Source organism: Schistocerca americana, chromosome 5 (genome assembly GCF_021461395.2).
Source record: "Schistocerca americana isolate TAMUIC-IGC-003095 chromosome 5, iqSchAmer2.1, whole genome shotgun sequence".
Lineage (NCBI taxonomy): Eukaryota > Metazoa > Arthropoda > Insecta > Orthoptera > Acrididae > Schistocerca > Schistocerca americana.
Window position 1 is genome coordinate 333609868 of NC_060123.1, and position 21609 is coordinate 333631476.

General features: G+C 46.8%; 1 protein-coding gene across 1 annotated transcript in view; it reads right to left on the reverse strand.

Moving 5' to 3' along the window:
* Positions 1 to 21609, reverse strand: part of LOC124616353 (cytochrome P450 6a22-like) — a 45872-nt gene that overhangs the window by 22616 nt on the left and 1647 nt on the right. The window contains exon 2 of the mRNA XM_047144662.1: positions 17361 to 17612. Within this exon, the coding sequence (XP_047000618.1) occupies positions 17361 to 17612 (252 nt within the window). The remainder of the gene's footprint in view (positions 1 to 17360; positions 17613 to 21609) is intronic.

The following is a 21609-nucleotide window of genomic DNA, read 5'->3' on the forward strand; positions in this document are numbered from 1 at the left end:
ATCAAACATGGTGAGAGCAGGTGACTGAGCCGAGTCTTGTGGGCCGGACACGAGCGGCTCGGTCTCCCTTCAGCAGGCGGGCTGTAACCGTTCGAAAACACATTGATCAGCCAAAACAACAATACGACCACTGCCCACGGCGACTCTGGGTGCTGCCTCGTTGTTACTGCGGGCAAGTGACGCGGTAAGAAAAGCACGTAAGCGTATCAGACACGGACGGGGAATCACCCTGTCTAAGATATGAGCTGCAAATGGGAAAATTCATTGAGATAAGCCACTTCGGCAAAGGGCAAGTTATTGTTACGCAGAGCCTGTGAACGAACATCTCTAAAACGATGAAGCTGGTTGCATATCTCGTGCTACTGTCGTGAGCATCTACGGAAAGAGGTAGAAGAACAACGAAACTACCATTAGGCGCTAAATGGTTGGATGTCCAAGACTTTTCGCAGAACGTGGGATTCGAAGGCTTGTCTGCTCTTTAAAGTAGAATAGATGGTCATATGTGGCATCTCTGCCGAAAGAGCACAATGCTGAAACACGCATAAGTGTTTCTGAGCACACCTTTTATCGTACATTGTTGAACATGGAGCTTCACAGCAGACCACCTCTAAGTGTTCACATATCTACCCAACGACATTGCCAATTACGATTGCAGTAGACACGGGACCACCGGGATTTGACCGTCGAATAACGAAAACGTGTCGGCTCTTCGGATCAATCATATTTTTGCTACATTAGGTCGATGGTCGTCTCCACAAACGCCGTCATCGAGGTGAACGGCGGTTCGAAACGTGCAGTGCGAGGCCGACACAGGCTGGTGGGAGCAGTATTTTGCTATGGGAGACGTTCTCTTGCGTTTGGATGGGACCTGTGGTAATAATCGAAGACACGCTGACAGCTGCGAACCATCTTCATCCCTTCTGCGTGATGTCTTCCCCGACGGCGATGTCATCTTTCAGCAGAATAATTTTCTGTGCCTCGGAGACATGACTGTGCTATAGTGACTCAAGGAGAATTATAGTGAACTCACATTGATGACTCGGCGACCAAATTCGTCTGATGTAAATCCCATTAGAATCCATGTGGGTCGCTATCGGGTGCCACCACGTGCAAGCAAATCAGCGGCCCTTTATTTACGTGAATTTCATGGCCTCGGCGTAGACATCTAACGTCAAGTACCTCCATAATATACCTACCAATGAACTGTCGGATTGTTGATACGCAGAATCAGAATGTATTTCGTTTCAAAGAGCGTTGTAGCACTCTACTGTCCACACCACACCCATGACGGAGATGGAGAAGAAGCGGCCTTACTGGGTCACCGATCATGTTGAAACACACATCCTGGTTCATGTTTCTGACTAAATGTGCTAAAGTCATGGTACCAAGAACACCCCTAAAACAGCACAATATATTCTCTGGCCTGAACTACATTATCCACACATCTACATCTACATCCATACTCCGCAAGCCACCTGACGGTGTGTGGCGGAGGGTACCTTGAGCACCTCCACCGCTTCTCCCTTCTGTTCCAGTCTCCTATTGTTCGTGGAAAGAAAGACTGTCGGTATGCCTCTGTGTGGACTCTAATCTCTCTGATTTTATCCTCATGGTCTCTTCGCGAGATATACGTAGGAGGGAGCAATATCCTGCTTGACTCCTCGGTGAAGGTATGTTCTCGAAACTTCAACAAAAGCCCGTACCGAGCTACTGAGCGTCTCTCCTGCAGAGTCTTCCACTGGAGTTTATCTATCTTCTCCGTAACGCTTTTGCGATTACTAAATGATCCTGTAACGAAGCGCGCCGCTCTCCGTTGGATCTTATCTATCTCTTCTATCAACCCTATCTGGTATGGATCCCACACTGGTGAGCAATATTCAAGCAGTGAGCGAAAAAGTGTACTGTAACCTACTTCCTTTATTTTTGGATTGCATTTCCTTAGGATTCTTCCAATGAATCTCAGTCTGGCATCGGCTTTACCAACGATCAACTTTATATGATCATTCCATTTTAAATCACTCCTAATGCGTACTCCCAGATAATTTATGGAATTAACTGCTTCCATTTGCTGACCTGCTATATTGTAGCTAAATGATAAAGCATCTTTCTTTCTATGTATTCCCAGCACATTACACTTGTCTACATTGAGATTCAATTTGCCATTCCCTGCATCATGCGTCAATTCGTTGCAGATCCTCCTGCATTTCCGTACAATTTTCCATTGTTACAACCTCTCGATATACCACAGCATCATCCGCAAAAAGCCTCAGTGAACTTCCGATGTTATCCGCAAGGTCATTTTTGTATATTGTGAATAGCAACGGTCCTACGACACTCCCCTGCGGCACACCTGAAATCACTCTTACTTCGGAAGACTTCTCTCCATTGAGAATGACATGCAGGTTAAAAGCCACATTCGGATGTCGGTGCACTCAACGACTTGCCTCAGTTAAAAAGAGGCCGAACAGAAACAGCCATATCACACTACACGCGTATAATCAGCTACTGACCTGTTTCTGTGCTGTTCGGTCCGCTGTGGGCTCGTACTGTGAGCAATGGCCATTTGCGAGGCACCCAGCTCCAGTTGTTCACTGCGGGCAATTGCCTTCGCAATGTTCGTTCGGAAACTGGTTGAGATGAACCTACATCCACTGAAAGCAGAAACGTCTGTCGCATTTGAAACCGATTATAATAGACCAGGCGTGGCGGTTAGGATATATCTACCACCACTGTTTTTACGTCATAGTATATGCCTAAAACTGGTGTGCAGTAGACTCGATGGCCAGTCCGCGTTTATAGACCATCAAATATGGCAGCTTCATTCACGATGAGGTCAGGGGCACGTTCCAACAGGATAGCGTCTTCCTGCATTTCTGTCCCGCATTCACATCGACCCATCTTAGTGCACTCATTCCATACCATAGACCGGCGAGTGCACGCTACTTCACTGCTTCGGTTGGTTGGTTTGTGGGGCGCACAACATCGATTTCATCAGCGTTCGCTGCTTCATCAGTGGAGGGTCACATGACTGCTTTATACCAGTTCTGCATCATATAAGGCTCTCGAAAGCAATGTGATTCCTCTTTTAATGTGGTGACTAGTATTTTATACGATGAAGTAGAGGTTACAACAGACAAATAGAACCTTTAGAGGGAGACAAGACGAACTGATAATAAAAAAGGAATTTAATAAGGTCTTATCAGAAATAAGCAACGTGAGGATTTACCGTCCTGTGACTGGATGGCGCTTACGTAGCTGGACGTGCTTCCTGCTAGCTGTTATCACTTCTCGTCGAGGCTGACAACTACTCACTTCTCGTTGAGACATGGCAAAACCCATTTCTAGCCAAGACCCAGTGGCATTCATTTCCCTTGGAGGCCTGATGGACAGTGGTAAGCCGTTTTGTCAAGTGGTAACAATGTTGGAACTCGATTCTCCCCGCGAGGACTGATAACCTTCCTATTTCAGCAGCAATTGTAAAATGTTTACGTGTAGGCGTACAAAGACAGATATCTATTCTTACAGTAATGTATTAAACGTGCTGAAGTAAGAGATATTGTTCTAATATTATGTTATTTTAATATACGTAAATATTTAAGGAAAATAATAAACGCCTGTATATTTAACTAATCAAGTTCTTCGTCGAAGAGTCCAAATTTCTAGCAACCTGTTTGTAATCTGGATTAATACTGTTTCTAATCGTATTTTCAGGCAACTTCCATGTCGACTGTTGCGAACAGAGGCTAACTAAGATACGTCTTTATGCCGTCAGCACACGAACCGTGCATTCGAACGTTGAGCGTGCCGAGTTTCTGACGTCATAGCGTGGAAAGCACACATTAGAGAGTCGTTCCGAACGTGCAGAGCAACATCCAGTACGTCATATATTCTGGACGTGTATTTGAACGTCGACCAAAGAGATTGAAGAACGCCACCTACGTCACTGACATGCCATCTCTCTCCAGTGCAGAGCCGCGAGACGTGATATTAGCTTGCAGTTGAAGCCCATACGTGTTCATGCCGTTTCTAAGCATCCGTCGATAATTGCAAGACTGTTTTAATAAAATGACGGGAGACATCGTATTGACAGTTACAAAATTAGTGTTAGTTCCGTCTTATGAAACTTTGTCTTTTTAAGGCCACAACACATCGAGTATCCTTAAAAAACGCGTTTTTCTTGGTACAATTTGTAATAATTAAATGTCAATTAATAACATATCTACGATTAAAGCTTGGTATGATGCGGAGTATGGTCGCACATCAATGCGTGATAAGTAGAGGTGTAGAATTATAAGGTGTCACGTAATGTGTTTTTACTTTGCACTGAATACCAACATTTTGTTGTTAACCTTCGCGTTTTCGAAAAGGTGCTGATACTTTCATATCAGTTTCATGAAAGTATATTCTATAACATCCGATGTTTCTCAGGAGTGAGTTTGTTCCACTAGCTTAATCTACAAGACAGCTTGCAACAAATGTAGTAAGACATTTCGCACATTCATATTTTAAGTTTTGTATTTCACTTGTTGTAAAGATTCTGCTATGAATAATAACAGTGATCAAGTAAGAATGGTGTTAGAATTTTAATAAAAAGTGGGGGCGATGAAGTAATTCTTATGTTATGTGGATAACTATTGTAAATTTGTCCCGGGTTCGACTCCCGGCCGGGTTGGGAATTTTCTCTGCCCAGGGACTGGGTGTTTGTGTTGTCTAAAGACCGATGGCCTCAGCAGTTTGGTCCCATAGAAGCCTTTTTTTTTTTAAGAAAAGAAAAAAAAACCATGACTAGCATATGAACAAGGGAGGAAATGTGCGTTTTCGAGCAATGTAGGAATTTTACGCCAATGTAGGAATATCGTAAACAGAATGATTTGCGTGCCAGCTGGAGCACGTTGCAAGAGCGTATACCACGTTGAGGTACACGTGCCGTATGCAAAAGTCGCATCGTTTCTGAGCGTTCAGTAGCATGCTGAGCTAGCTACGCTCAACGTTGACTTTCGAAAGCGGGGTCCGTGTGCCAACGGCTTTACGCTCAGAAAGCAGATCTACACGTCAAGAGTGTTACGTTAACAGGTTATTTAATAGCCATTACGTAGAACAGTTTCTTAATTACGACTAGAAAATGTAAGCATTGAAGTTTATGCGATACTCTTACTATCAACCGGTTTCCGTCTAATGCTCACGTCCTAAGACAAAATTATCGCCGTTCAAAGCGAGTATACACTGGGGGACTGTGCGAAAGCACTCTGACGCACAATATTAGAAAGCAAAAAAGGTTTGCAGAGTAGTTCACACGCACGCTATCGCCTTTGAGCACGATAATATTGTCTCACGTCGGCCTTGTAAACCAAAAACCGGTTAACTGGGTAGATAAATGCTGTGTAAGACTTTTTTCCCTTTTTTACAGGACTTCCCTGTCGTAGTTTATAGCCTTTCGACATATGTTACTTAAGCGTTTGAGTTATCGCAAGTCTCTTGTTTCCGTATCTTTTATAAGTATTCTGTTAACTGTGTATAGAGTGACTTGTTCCATATTCAGGCAGGTTTCCTCATACTGAACCTGACAAAATATCTGAATTCCCATGAGTTGTTGAGAAGCACCCACGAACTCATATGAATGCTAATGCAAGGTGTTTACGAAAGGTAAATGCAAGGATTGTCAACGGCCTTGCCGCAGTGGTAACATCTGTTCCCGTTAGATCACCGAAGTTGGGCGCTGTCGGGCTGGGCTAGCTCTTGGTCTGTCGAGCGCTGTTGGCAAGCGGCTTGCACTCAGCCCGTGGCAAACTGAGGAGTACTTGATTGAGAAGTAGCGGCTCCGGTCTCGTAAACTAACATACGGGGGGCGGGGGGGAAGAGGTGTGCTGACCACATGACCCTCCACAGCCGCATCCGGTGACGGGCTAAAGCCGTCGGCACACGGACCGTGCTGTCGAGCGTCAACGTTCAGCGTGCTAAGTTCTAAGTTCAACGTGCTGCTGAACGCTCAGAAACGATGCGACTTGTGCATACGATACGTGGGCCCCAACGTTGTACACGCGATCGCAACGCACTCCGGCGGCAGTTGCGGGAAGTTTCTAGTTCGTAAATCACACTGTTTACTAAACGGGCGCGCGTGAAATTCCCACGTTAGCTCTATTAAAACGCTCATTTCCTCCATTGTCCACGAAAAGGAAAGTACCATGTCCAATCTCTAGGGACACAGGCTTATAAAAGTTCCATTACAAACAGTGCGATACAAATTTGCAATACTTCTTCACATAAGATAAACATTATTTCATCATTCCCACATTTCAGTAAAACTCTAAGGTCAGTCTTACTTGATCACTGTTCCTACCCAGTAGCAGAATCTTTACAACACGTGAATTACGAAGCGTAAAAAAAAAGTAGCAAAATAGCTTTACACAAATAACGCAAGGTGTCCTGTAGATCAAGCCAATCGAACACCCAAAGAAAGGTGAACTTATATTTACATATCATCAAAAATTACAGTATATACTTATATTAAACTAATAATAAAGTAACAGAACCTAATAAAAACGCAAATGTTAGAAAAAAAAATACGTACTGGCGATTCGCGAACCACCGCCCAAACATAAAAATTTCCCTGGTTTGTGACGCTTTTTTCTTAGTTTTCTTGTATTTTTTCTTTTTCATTTCTATTTTTTTCTTTCTTACTTATTTTCGAAAGCCTCTTAATAAAAATGGAACTAAAAAAAGAAAAAAAGGAAGAAAAAACCTAAGTGCCACCGCCACTTTTCATCCTATAACAAAGAAATCTGGTCCACTTCAGGCGTTGGCTCCTGGCTAAACCTACTCCAGAGAGCTGCCTATATACAAGAGGAAATATGGGAAATCAAGTTTAGGGCTATCCTTACAAACAACAAAATCTTCCTTTATTTTGAATTTTATTTTTATTTTTTTATTTTGTTTTGTGTGGTTTTGTTGTGTATTTGATCAGAGGCCTTCTGCGCCCCGCTGGTAATATGTTGAGTCACGTCTTCTCTAAATTGATGTGTTCCGTTGAATTGTTCAGAAATGTTCATTGGTTCAAACAGGAAACCTTCTTCTCTCTTGGCTTAACACATTCCAGCTGCGAGGCGGCTCGTGGAAAGCACTCCCAAGGAAGTTCGAGAAAAATTGTCTGTATTTTGGGTGACGGACGAGCACATAATGACGGTCATTGAGGTATGTCCAAAAATCGAGTACAGAGTCTACAGTTTGTCCAAATTGGTAGTGAATGGCATGTCCGCGAATCCAATTCACAGCATAGGTCTTTGTCCGAGGAAAATAGTCACGTTCCGGAAATAATAATGAAAGGGGAGTAATCCGATCCGGAATGTCCCGCGTTGGAAAAGCCACAATATGTCGAACCAAGTGCCAAACCTTCGCCGCCGGTCCGCAAACAAACCGATGTTCATCAATGTCTGGCACTCCACACGTGGAACATAGAGGTGATTGGTCGAGGTGGATACGATGAAGGCGAAATTGGTTGATTTGCTTACCATTGACAGTTAGGTACCAGACAGATTGAACATTTGTGTCAAGGTATCAGGTGAACACCGCGCGCCATACATGACGCCAGTCAACCTGGGGGAACTTTTGTTCAATCGGGTTAGGTGGACGATCTAATTGGAGGACATTGTATACTGCCTTTGTCTTGAGTAAAAGCTGTCTTGGTAAGGTGAGGCGTAGATAACTGAGTTCAAGAAAGAAGTACCGTATATAATGGAACTGGGCCGGAACATCCGAGATCATCACTGGGGCTGACAGTAAGACCGGCGAATATGCCGACAGGAGGAGACCAGTGAGGCTCGTTGGGTTCAAATGGTTCAAATGGCTCTGAGCACTATGGGACTTAACATCTGTGGTCACCAGTCCCCTAGAACTTAGAACTACTTAAACCTAACTAACCTAAGGACATCACACACATCCATGCTCGAGGCAGGATTCGAACCTGCGACCGTAGCAGTCGCGCGGTTCCGGACTGAGCGCCTAGAACCGCTAGACCACCGCGGCCGGCGGGGCTCGTTGGGCAACGTGTCCATACCGTCATCTGGGAGCTGACAAATAGGACGCGAGCTCTACCTGGCACGTGAAATAGACCTATCCCACCTCGTTCACGGGGAAGAGTAAGGGTTGCATAGTTAACTTTGAACAACAGCCCAGAGCTGACGAAAGATGCAATCGCTGCCAACATGCGACGTGCCACAGTAAGCGGGAAAGGTAGAACTTGTGCTACATGGGGAACTCGGGATGCGATATATATATTGACATATCGAGCTCGTTGGAGAATATCTAGGGATCGAAGGCGAAGGTTCATAAGACCTGCTCTGATCATTAAAAGGAGGCGTCGGCAGTTGATGGTGGCTGAACGCTGGAGATCAGATGAAAAATCTATTCCCAAACAGCGAATGGTATCAACGGTGGTGAGAGGTGCAACGCACTCCACGGGAAGTCCCGTGCCAATGAACATAACTTGTAACTTACGTACGTTTAAAGAGCTACCCGACGCCTCACCATAAGTCGCTATCCACGTCAAAACAGCTCGAACCTCGTCGGCATTACGTAAACAGATGACTACATCGTCAGCATAGGCAGTGCAACAGAATCGGTAGCGATCTATGGACAACCCTACCAAACGTTGTCTTAGTCCACATAGCAAGGATTCCAAGGAAAATGCGTACAAAATTGCTGATAGAGGGCAACCTTGACGTACGGATCGACCTATTTTTATCGGTGGAGTGAGTCTGTCATTGTACATAATCCTGGACGTGGCACCCCGCAGAAGGCGCATCACTACCGTGATAACGGCGACTGGGATCCCATATGGTGGAGAACGGCCTTAAGGAACGAATGGTCAACCCTATCAAAAGCTTGACTAAAGTCCAAAGATGCAAGTGCCCCAGAGAGCCATTGTGCCTGGGTAACGGCGATCATATCCCTGTAGCGGCACAAGGCCGTGCGGATATTATTATCCCCTCCCAAAGATGCTTGGTCTGGCGACACAACATATCGGGCAACGTTTTTAATTCGTGCCGCCAAAAGGCGAGTGATGATTTTCATATCACTGTTAAGGAGGGTGAGGGGCCGATAATCACTGATATTGTTGCCACCATGCGGTTTATGTACAGGAATAATAATTCTTTCCATGATAGCGTCCGGCACAGGTACTTCAGGAGACATCAGTTCCCGACAGATGGAGATGAAGGTGGACTCTAATAAATCACGGAAGGTGCGATAAAATTCGAGGGGAAGACCGTCGGGTCCTGGGGAGCGATTGATGGTTCCTGCCCGGATCGCATCGCGGACTTCCTCATCAGTCACCTCTGACATCAAATCAATCGCCGCATCTCCTGGGATACCACCGAAGGTGAGCTGTGATACTTCCTCGATCAACTCTGGGGAATGTGGAATTGCGGCGTAGAGCTGCTGGTAGTGGGCGTGAAGCACATTCCCTATTGCAGATTGGGTTACGTAGCGACGCCCTTCTTGATCTGTTAGGATGTGAATCGATTTTCGGCGTCGATTTTGGCGTTCTTGGATGATATGGTACATCGACGGATGTTCATGAGGCATGCGATCAGCAGTACGAGATAGTACTATCGCTCCTTCCAAATGCCTTCGCATGAGATTGGAGATTTGGGCCTTAGCGTGGTTCATCCTTGTATGGCGCTGAGGGGAGGCTGGCATCGTGGAGCATTCTCGTAGGATCCTGAAGTAAAAGTCCACAGTGCTCTTCCCCCAGGCGACAACATCTTTGCCATACCGGATTAAAGTTTTTAGAAGAGCAGGTTTTGCACACTGGATCCACCAGGATATGGTAAACGGATACGTGGGTCGGCGTCTATTACATGTGATCCAAGTGTCTTCTATTAGAAGTCGACAGTCAGGTGAATTAAGAAGTGCCGTGTTCAGTTTCCATAAACCACGTCCATGCCATACTGCCTGTCTTGTGAGAACAACATCACAGAAGTAAGCCTCATGATCTGAGAAAGCAACAGGCCAGATTTCAGCTTGTCGAGTGTGTTTAATTAGGGATCGCGAGATGTAGATGCGATCCAGTCGGCTAGAGGAGCGCGCAGTGTAGTACGTAAAGCCCAAAAGATCACCGTGAACATGTCTCCAGGTGTCAACAAATTGTAGCCGCGTGACGACGGTTTCCAGAGCTGCGCAAGGTGAGTGACGCGGCAATATATCCTGAGGTCGCTGGGTGCAGTTGAAGTCTCCACCCATGACCCAGTCATCGTGTGGTCCCATAAAAAGGGGTGTAACTTCATTCGCGAAGAAGGCATAAGAGAGTAAGGGCCATACCTTTGCCGTTGGGGAGGTATAGGACATCTTCGGCAGGAAGACCTTCGTGTAAGATGAGGGCAACACCACTACCGGTGTCCGAAGCGGGAGAAAGATGCGCCGTGAAGCCATGTGGTGGTGAAAAACCGGCGACATGCACTTCCTGAAAAAGCGCAATATCTATGTCCGCATCATCAATCATATCGCGGAGCAGCGCTAGTTTCTGGGGCGCACGAATGGTCGCGAGGTTAATCGTTGTGACACGATAATGCTGGTGTTGGAGTCCCACAGGCACAGGTGGGGCTTCTTCTTCAGGAGCGAGAGGTCGTCGATCTTGCTGGTCCTCTGAAGAGGCACCGTCCACCCCAGTCCCTTCGATCTCCACGTCGTCTGCCCAGGAGACTGATACTGCGGTAGGGCATCGGCTGTGCACATCATCCACGTGGAGAGGAGACGTAGTTTTCGTCTCATCGGATAGGCTCTCTTCAACGTCGACCTGTGGGGGCGACGGCGCCAGTAAGGAGGGGTGGTCGTTGCCAGTGGTCGCCTGTGGCGGGTCGTTCGCTTCAGACTTTTGGTCATCAAAGAGCGGTTAGCCGTCCATCTTCGGGTCTGCTTCCCTGGTATCCATCCGTAAAATGGATTCATCAGGGGGTGTACGGCTACGTTTCTTTCTCTTTCGTGTCGACCCTTGTTTTCGAACATGTTCAGAGTCTGATTGCGTTTGGCTTTCGTCTGACTCCGGACCAGTCTGAAGGAAAGCAGGAGTAGGTACCACTCCCGGATCAACGTTCATCTCAGTAGCAGTTTCAGTCACATTACTGCGAAGATTCGGCAGGTCAGGATCTGGCGTCTGTGGCACCTCAGAAGGATTCTCAGTAGCGATTGCATCTACCTGATCAGACGACGTCAACGAAGCAGGAAGACCCTGTGGAGAGGTGCTACCTTCCTTGGAAACCTTGGCATATGTGACAGGGATCTGAGTGATCTGACGTGGCCTTCTTGTCCACAAACGGCACATGTTCGGGGTTGGCCGTCGTACATGACAATGGCTCGCACCCCGCAATTGTCAGGTGTGATGGTATATGTTTTTTCAGTTCAATTTTGACCTGACGCACACCATTAAGGACATGGTAGGTCGTGAAGGTTTGCCATTTTTCCTCTACGTAACCGATGACGGTACCGTATGGTTTTAACGCAGAGACAACTTCGTCCTTCGGCACTTCAAAAGGTAGTTCAAACACCCCAATCGTCCGTTGACCGTACTCTGCGAGTTCAAGTGTTACAGCTCCGACGTGACCATCAGAGTATTTGAACTTAAGTCCATTGGCATGGCGGCGAATAACATCTTCACACACCTCGGTGTTTGTCATTTTAATATAAACGACACTACTCGTGATCGAAAAATGGATTCCGATAACGTGGTTACGATCTAAGCGAACTTCTTCACGTATGAACGTTTCAACTTCATGTGCACGAGGTCGCGCATGTTCAGCTGGGAAGGAAACTTTAAGGGTCGCACGGCGGTAAGCGCTCGACATGTTGTTCACGGTGGACGGACACAAGCCTTAGAGCTACGACGCGGAAGTAAATAACGCCTGTAGCGGAGCACTGGCCGGCGCGCGGGGCCGTCCGCACGCTGCCACGGCTGAGAGCCGACTTACGCTACTCACCACGCTAAACAAGCATTTTGTACTTCTCTGCTATTCCTATCCTACCAATCTCAGCACTTACTGAACGCCTTAATCGTAATTATGTTACTAACTGAAATTTAATTACAACAAATTGTACCAAGAACAATGCGTTTTGGGTGCATCTTCAGTGCATTGCTGCCTTCAAATAGCATACTCTCGTAATACGCAAGTTACAATAATTCTTTTCCCATGAATATGATGTTTCTCATTATTTTATTGCAACGGATCACACAGTTAACAACGGGTTTTCCAGTGATTCTCGATTTGCTGGTGCTCAGAAACGGCATATATACGTGAGGGCTTGAAATGAAAGCCAATATGGCGCCTCACAACTTAGTGCTGTAGGGAGATGGCGTGCATGTGATGTAGGTGTCGTTGTGCCATCTCATTGGTCAACGCTCAGACGCACGCTCAGAATATCCGACATGCTAGATATTGCTCTGCTCGCTCGGAAAGACTCCCGAACGTACTATTCCACGCTATGACATCAGAAACTCGGCACGTACAACGCTCAACATTCGGATGCACGGTCCGTGTGCCGACGGCTTAAGACAGAGTGTGACACAGCAGCCGGTCGCTGCCTTTGGGTCTTCGTGGACTGTTCGGACGGAGTTTAGTTAAATGTAAGTAATGGCAAATATGGTAGCGAAATACCTTCGTGCAACAAAATTACATGTAGATATAAATTGCTGTGATAACTTACCAACCGAATTTACATCTATCTATCATCCCAGCGATCGCAGGCAATGTAGACCACGCGCTGCATCAACGATCTGCTTCCACCGCCTTCTATCTCTCGCTGCCTCTCTCCTCCCTTCAGAAATTCCTAATGCTGCGATATCCTTCGCTATGTCATTTTTCCACCTTGTACGAGGTCGGCCCAATGGTCTTGTAAGCCGGCCGAAGTGGCCGTGCGGTTAAAGGCGCTGCAGTCTGGAACCGCAAGACCGCTACGGTCGCAGGTTCGAATCCTGCCTCGGGCATGGATGTTTGTGATGTTCTTAGGTTAGTTAGGTTTAACTAGTTCTAAGTTCTAGGGGACTAATGACCTCAGCAGTTGAGTCCCATAGTGCTCAGAGCCATTTGAACCATTTGAATGGTCTTGTAGCCTGGAGAGTTCCTTCAAATGCTTTCTTGGTGATCCTGTTGTTTCCCATTCTGGCCACATGTCCAGCCCATTGCAGTCTCCTACTTTTTAATTTCTGGATGATAGTGGGTTGCTTCATTAACTGATAAATTTCTTTGTTCTTTCGAATTCTCCATGCACCATTCATCAACACAGGTCCCCAGATTTTTCTCATTACTTTTCTCTCGAAAACATTCAGTTTTTCTCTTTCATTCTTTGTAAGCGTCCAGCTATCTGAGCTGTATAGTATTATGGGGCAGATAATAGTGTTGTATATCTTCATCTTTGTGGTGACTGACAAAGCTTTACTTTTGAGTGGGTTGCTTAGTGAGTACAGACATCTTGACCCTGAGGCTATTCTTTCATTTATATGCATTGTTATGATATTTTTACTGTTGAAACGTGATCCAAGGTATTTAAACTGAAAAACTTTTCTGAATTTAGAATGTTGGTCAATTTCAAAGTAAGGATTTGGGTTTATGACTCGACCTATTTCCATATATTCAGTTTTCTCTTGGTTAATCAAAACCCGGATTTTGCTGGCGCTGTGCCTGAGAGATCTGTACATGTCTTTCAGTTCTTCTTCAGTTTCACTCAGCAACACTATATCATCTGCATAAGCCAGGAATTTTACTTCACTGTGTTCGAATCGGAGACCATTGTATAGATGTAAATTATTCTCCCGAACCACTTTCTCTAATGCAAGGACACATGAAAGAGTGCCTCCCTGTCGTAAGCCTGTTTTAATTGGAAAGGTGGGGGATATGGATCCTCTGAACTTCACTGCTGCCTGGGAACCATCCATGCACAGTTGTACCATCCTAATGATTTTACTGGGTATACTAAATTCTCGTAATGTTTTGTAGAGGCTACTTCTGTGGATGCTGTCGTAGGCTCGCTGGAAGTCAATGAAGAGACAGTGGCTGTTTTTGTTAAATTCCCAGTATTTCTCAAAGATTTGTCGTATAATAAACAAATTATCAGTCGTGGAACGGTTTGTTCGAAATCCAGCCTGGTAATCTTGAATAATGGCTGGTTCAAATGCCTCTGAGCACTAATGGGACTTAACAGCTATGGTCACCAGTCCCCTAGAACTTAGAACTACTTAAACCTAAGTAACCTAAGGACATCACGCAACACCCAGTCATCACGTGGCAGAGAAAATCCCTGACACCGCCGGGAATCGAACCCGGGAACTCGAGCGCGGGAAGCGAGAACGCTACCGCGCGACCACGAGCTGCGGACTCTTGAATAATGTTTTCTGCGTAAGGTTTAAGTTTCTCCAGAATGGTCATTGACAAGATTTTGTATGTTATGTTCAGCAAACTGATTCCTTTGTAATTACCATATTCCATTCTGTTTCCTTTCTTGTGAATGGGACAAATTTACATCAACATAATTGAGTTGCAGATGATAAGCTACCAGTTTTCCATAATGTACAGGCCTTCATAGCCCCGTAATGTAAAACTGAGGTAATGACAACAACAAACAAAACATATTTAGACCTAATTTTCGCAGATTAATTATCATTTGAAACATGTTCACGTTTCACAGGCTGGAATAAAGAAAACCCACAGACGACGGCACAAGGACGCTGAAACATGTCTGGGTCTACATAGAAAAACAGTGTTTTGTATAGCAGGCGGACCTTACATAAAGTAATTTTATCTGCAAACACAGGTAATGCAAGATCAGCAGATACAGCTGAGGAATTAACTATGTACATAGCTCCGCAGAAAGATTACTGTGTATTAAGATTACCTGTCTAAATAAATATTGCTTTCACTTCCTATTTTCTAAGCTACAGAAGTAAACACCTTATCTGAAACTACCTGTATACAGGATCAGCATTAATAAAACCGCCACCATGGGATTGAAGGTAATAGGGATAGTAGCGGCTGCCATGCAGGATACACATAATCATACTTTGACTTAGCCGGCCGAAGTGGCTGAGCGGTTCTAGGCGCTACAGTCTGGAACCGCGCGACCGCTACGGTCACAGGTTCGGATCCTGCCTCGGGCATGGATGTGTGTGATGTCCTTAGGTTAGTTAGGTTTAAGTAGTTCCAAGTTCTAGTGGACTGATGACCACAGCTGTTAAGTCCCATAGTACTCAAAGCCATTTGAACCATACTTTGGCTTACACCACGTTGGCGGGACACTTTCCTGGAGGTTGTTCTAGGGTTCGTCTCAATATCCTGCAGGACCCGGTCTTCAAATCCGGTGTACTTTCAGTTCGCCGCCTCCCTGCACGTTCGTCTGTCTAAAAGAACGCACGATCACACAAATGCCCACACAAACACCATCTCGGCTTGTTCCTGGCATGAATACCCGAGCATTCTGCTGCTTACAGTGCGCTACGTCAATCTCACGGCCTGCAACACAGAAGGAACATACGGAACGGGGTCAGAGGATCTGTCATTCGTCAGTGCCATCTGCCGTGGCAACGATGCACTTCCGGACACATGTTCATAGGACCTTTTTTCCTCCATTTCCAGTCATGACCCAGTACCTGCAGTTTATCGGGTTTATTAATGTTCACGCTGTATATTCGTTAAAACTTATGAAGGTAAAGCTACAGAGAGTGAGACTGACATGAGGAATTGCCAGAAATCGTTCTTCAAGCGCAGTATCTACATCTACATTTACATTTATAGTCCGCAAGCCACCCAACGGTGTGTGGCGGAGGGCACTTTACGTGCCACTGTAATTACCTCCCTTTCCTGTTCCAGTCGCGTATGGTTCGCGGGAAGAACGACTGCCGGAAAGCCTCCGTGCGCGCTCGAATCTCTCTAATTTTACATTCGTGATCTCCCCGGGAGGTGTAAGTAGGGGGAAGTAATATATTCGATACCTCATCCACAAACGCACCCTCTCGAAACCTGGACAGCAAGCTACACCGCGATGCAGAGCGCCTCTCTTGCAGAATCTGCCACTAGAGTTTGCTAAACATCTCAGTAACGATATCACGGTTACCAAATAACCCTCCTTCAACCCGATCTGGTACGGATCCCACACTGATGAGCAATACTCAAGTATAGATCGAACGAGTGTTTGTAAGCCACCTCCTTTGTTGATGGACTACATTTTCTAAGGACTCTTTGTTTTGGTTGGCGGGAGAGCCAACACCGTGTTACTAGAGGAGGCCGAAAGGCACGCGTTTTAGCTCACGCAGGCTGGCGTGAGGTCTGGAACAGGACAAGGAAATTAGAATTTAGAAAAACGGACGTAGCTGGTGTAATACTTAACTTTAATCCATTAATGGAGAACGTCGGTCTGGACGGTACATAATTCACAATATCAATTGTAATTGATAATGGCGCCTTGCTAGGTCGTAGCAAATGACGTAGCTGAAGGCTATGCTAAACTATCGTCTCGGCAAATGAGAGCGTATTTTGTCAGTTAACCATCGCTAGCAAAGTCAGTTGTACGACTGGGGCGAGTACTAGGAAGTCTCTCTAGACCTGCCGTGTGGCGGCGTTCGGTCTGCAATCACTGATAGTGGCGACACGCGGGTCCGACGTATACTAACGGCCCGCGGCCGATTTAAAGGCTACCACCTAGCAAGTGTGGAGTCCGGCGGTGACACCACACTCTCCCAATGAATCTCAACCCGGCACCCACCTTACCAACAATTAATTTTATATGATCATTCCCCTTCAAATCGTTCCGCACGCATACGCCCTGATATTTTACAGAAGTAACTGCTACCAGTGTTTGTTCCGCTATCATATAATCATACAATAAAGGATCCTTCTTTCTATGTATTCGCAATACATTACATTTGTCTATGTTAAGGGTCAGTTGCCACTCCCTGCACAAAGTGCCTATCCGCAGCAGATCTTCCTGCATTTCGCTGCAATTTTCTAATGCTGCAACTTCTCTGTATACTACAGCATCATCCGCGAAAAGCCGCATGGAACTTCAGACACTGAAACAGGAAAAGGGAGGAAGCGGCTCGCCGCACGGGATTAGCCGAGCGGTCTGGGGCGCAGCAGTCATGGACTGTGTGGCTGGTCCCGGCGGAGGTTCTAGTCCTCCCTCGGGCATTGGTGTGTATGTGTTTGTCCTTAGGATAATTCAGGTTAAGTAGTGTGTAAGCTTAGGGACTGATGACCTTAGCAGTTAAGTCCCATAAGGTTTCACACACATTTGAACATTTTTGAGGAGGCGGCTCGGGGGGTGACTCCGCCAAGCACTGTAATGCAGCTTACGGGGTAGAAATGTAGATGACGTCGGTCACTTACCCGAAAGATGTTGGCGATGGCAGGGAACATGTCGCAAAACGTTTTGGTGAGCATTTCGCCGGTGGTGGGGTTGAGCAGGCGCTTCCCCCAGTAGCGGAACTCGCCGTCGGGGTGCTGCAGGCAGTGCGCCTCCACTCCGAAGGCGCAGCTGGCGATGACGTCCGTGGAGTAGCGAGCCAGCACGTCGCGGAACTCCACCTCCCCGGCGCTGCCCAGCACTTCCAACAACTCACGGCCGCATTTCTCCATAGTCTGCGCATGCACAGGCGCCAACTGCAAAAGTCTCCTCTCTCGCGCTTAAAAATAAAACGCCTTGCAGCACCACAACACAGTAGAATAATAATGTTCCCTGCAGTGGGGGACAAAAATATGAAAACACCAAAGACCGGCCGCGGTGGTCTAGCGGTTCTAGGCGCTCGGTCCGGAACAGCGCGACTGCTACGGTCGCAGGTTCGAATCCTGCCTCGGGCATGTATGTGTGTGATGCCCTTAGGTTAGTTAGGTTTAAGGTCGCAGGTTCGAATCCTGCCTCGGGCATGTATGTGTGTGATGCCCTTAGGTTAGTTAGGTTTAAGTAGTTCTAAGTTCTAGGGGACTGATGGCCACAGATGTTAAGTCCCATAGTGCTCAAAGCCATTTGAACCATTTTTGAAACACCAAAAACATAACATACATTGAAGCTCCAAAGAAACTGGTATAGGCACGCGTATTCAAGTACAGATATATGTAAATAGGCAGAATACGGTGCTGCGGTCGGCAACGTCTATATAAGACAACAAGTGTCTGGCGCAGTTGTCACCCTTGACCGTCGCCTCTCCTGGACCCCCCATCTCCGGACAATCCAAGCCAAGGCACGCTCCCACCTCAAAGCTTCCTTCTGGCCGCACATGGGATCTGGACCCCTCCACCATCCTCCACACCTATAAATCCCATATCCGCCCTATCCTCTGCTACGCTCATCCCGCCTGAATCCACCCCCCCTAGAACGCCATGCGCTCCGCCTCGCCTATCGCATCCGTATCCCCCCCCCCCCCCCATGCGGATTCTATAAGACCTTATTCCACTCCTTCACCTCCTCCTCTTCCTCAAACGGATCCGGATTCGGATCCTCTACACCTCCCGCAAACTTGATCCCCCTCACTCACTTGTCTCTCCCATCCTCTCCCACCCCCGTCCTCTGCCGCGCCTGCATTCTTACATCCCACCTGCATTCCATCTCTCCATTCTCCATACCCTCGCCCATGGCGGACCCCACCAACTCCCCCTCCCTGATGCTGCCCTCATCCCCTCCATATACTCCTTCTACCAACTTTGATCCTCCTCTACCGCAACCTGTGTTTTTTTCCCGAGGGCACCCTCTCTCCCTTCTCTCCCTCCTCCCTTCCTCCCTCCCTCCTCCCCCGGGCTTCCCCTATCCCCCCTACCTTCTTTCCTCCCCCTCCCATTTTCTCTGCCACTGGCATCTACACACTCTCCTGTCCCTCCTCCCCCACCTTTTTTCCCCTTTTGGTAGGTCCCCGGACTCGTACACGTATGGTAAACTTTCGCGCGCCGGAGATCATCGCCTAGTGTTTGTGTGTTCCGCCGTGTTCGTGCTCAGGTGTTCCAGTGTTTAATCGTTTGTGCTCCACCGTTCGCGTGTGTCATCTGTCGTCTCTGTGTGTGTCCACGTGTCTGCACATTTTTATTATTTTGGACTCCGCGCCCGTGAACGGTTCTGTGTGTTTTAATTTTGTATGTCTCCGTTTGTATATCCATCATGTCTGTTCTGCGATTGTCTTCTTTGTATCATTAGTTTCATCTGTGGCCGAAGAGCGGCGTAGTAAGTCGCTGCTGGCCTACCTGTATCAGTGTGAAATTACTAATAAAGAAAAAAAATGGAGCAATTGTTAGATAAGTTACTACTGCTACAATGGCGGGTTATCAAGATTTAAGTGAGCTTGAACGTGGTGTTATAGTCGGCGAACCAGAGATGCGACATAACATGTCCGAGGTAGCGATCAAGTGGGGATTTTCCCGTACGACCATTTCACGAGTGTAGCGGTGAATATCAGAAAACCGGTAAAACGTCAAATCCCCGACATCGCTGCGGTAGGAAAAAGATTCTGCAAGAACGGGACCAACGACAACTGAAGAGAATCGTTCAATGTGACAGAAGTGCAACCCTTCCGCAGATTGCTGCAGATTTCAATACTGGACCATCAGAATGTGTCAGCGTGTGAACCATTCAACGAAACATCATCGATATGGGCTTTCGAAGTCGAAGGCCCACTCGTGTACCCTTGATGACTGCATTACACAAAGCTTTACGCTCCGCCTGAGCCAGTCAACACCGAAACTGGACTGTTGATGATTGAAAACATGTTGCCTGGACGGACGAGTCTCGTTCCAAATTGTATCGAGCAGATAGACCGGTACAGGTATGGAGATAACCTCATGAATTGATGGATCCTGCATGTCAGCAGCGCTTTATTCAAACTGGTGGAGGCTCTGTAATTGTGTGGGATGTCTGCAATTGGAGTGATATCGGACCCCTGATACATCTAGATACGACTCTGACAGGTGACACGTACGTAAGCACCCTGTCTGATCACCTGCATCCATTCATGTCCATTGTGCATTCCGACGGACTTGTGCAATTCCAGCAGGACAATACGACACTCCACACGTCCAGAAATGCTACAGAGTGGCTCTAGCAACACTGTTCTGAGTTTAAACACTTCCGATGGTCATCAAACTCCCCTGACATGAACATTATTGCGCGTATCTGGGATGCCTTGCAACGTGATGTTGAGAAGAGATCTCCACCCCCTCGTACTCTTACGGATTTAGGGATAGCCCTGCAGGATTCATGGAGTCAATTCCCTCCAGCACTACTTCAGACATTAGTCAAGTCCATGCCAAGTATTGTTGCGGCACTTCTGCTTGCACGCGGGAGCCCTACACGTTATAAGGCAGGTGTACCAGTTTCTTTGGTTCAAATGGCTCTGAGCACTACGGGACTTAACATCTGAGGTCATCAGTCCCCTATAACTTGGAACTACTTAAACCTAACTAACCTAAGGACATCACACATATCCATGCCCGAGGCAGGATTCGAACCTGCGACTGTAGCAGTCGCGCGGTTCCGGACCAAAGGGGCTAGAACCGCTCGGCCACCGCGGCCGGCACCAGTTTCTTTGGCTCTTCAGTGTATTTCCATGTCCAATAAGATGCGGGAAAACCGTTGGCAAGCAAAACAGCTTCCATTCGTCTCGGAATGAATAAACACAGATGCTGTATGATTTTCAAAGTTTTACACTGTTGTTTCTTTCAGTGCAATCTACGAAAACCGCTGTGTTATTCTCTAACCAAAATGGATATAATAGATCTTATACCATTCATCGTGCAAAACAGTGAAAACTTCAGATGACGACAAAGGAGGTGGACAGCGATCACGAACCCTTCCCTCCAAAGAACACCACAATGTCTCAATTATATTGTGGGCTAATCAAAGCGCAGGTGCGACAAATAATCATCGAGCTCACAACAAATAAACAAATACTGTATCAAGGGATAGAAATGATCAGCCAATGTGGTTACATAAATCTTTGGCCGACCGTGTTGGCCGGCGGTTCTAGGCGCTTCAGTCTGGAACCGCGCGACCGCTACGGTCGCAGGTTCGAATCCTGCCTCGGGCATGGATGTGTGTGATGTCCTTAGGTTAGTTAGGTTTAAGTAGTTCTAAGTTCTCGGGGACTGATGACCTCAGATGTTAAGTCACATAGTGCTCGGAGCCATTTGAGCTAGCATCTGCGTTTATGTTCAAGCACGCGTGTCTCGCGGTGTTACAATATTTTCGTCCAGCCTCTGTACATTTCCCGCTACAGTGTTGCATTCCACAAAGTGGAGGCTATGGAGGGGGATTTAACTATGCTTGTGTAACATACCGCAGTCACCGGGCAAGAACTACCTCATTCACGACATCGACAACGACGCTGTAGCCGTCACCGAAATATTTGTGTACTTCTCTTTGCTTTGCTTTGTGTTGTGCATTGCTCATTTTTTTTTTCCTTTCTAATATTCAAACCAGTGAAGGGAATAATCTTGGTCAATCACAGGGTCCGAGTACGATTCCCACGGCACCGGAATAGAGATGAGCTATCTGCTCCTGAACTGATTCAAGCAGCTAGTGCCCTGTATTGGGTGAGCGATCTGTTGCTCGGAAAAAAGGAGCATCAAAAATGTCTCTTCAGTGATGTTCGAGAGC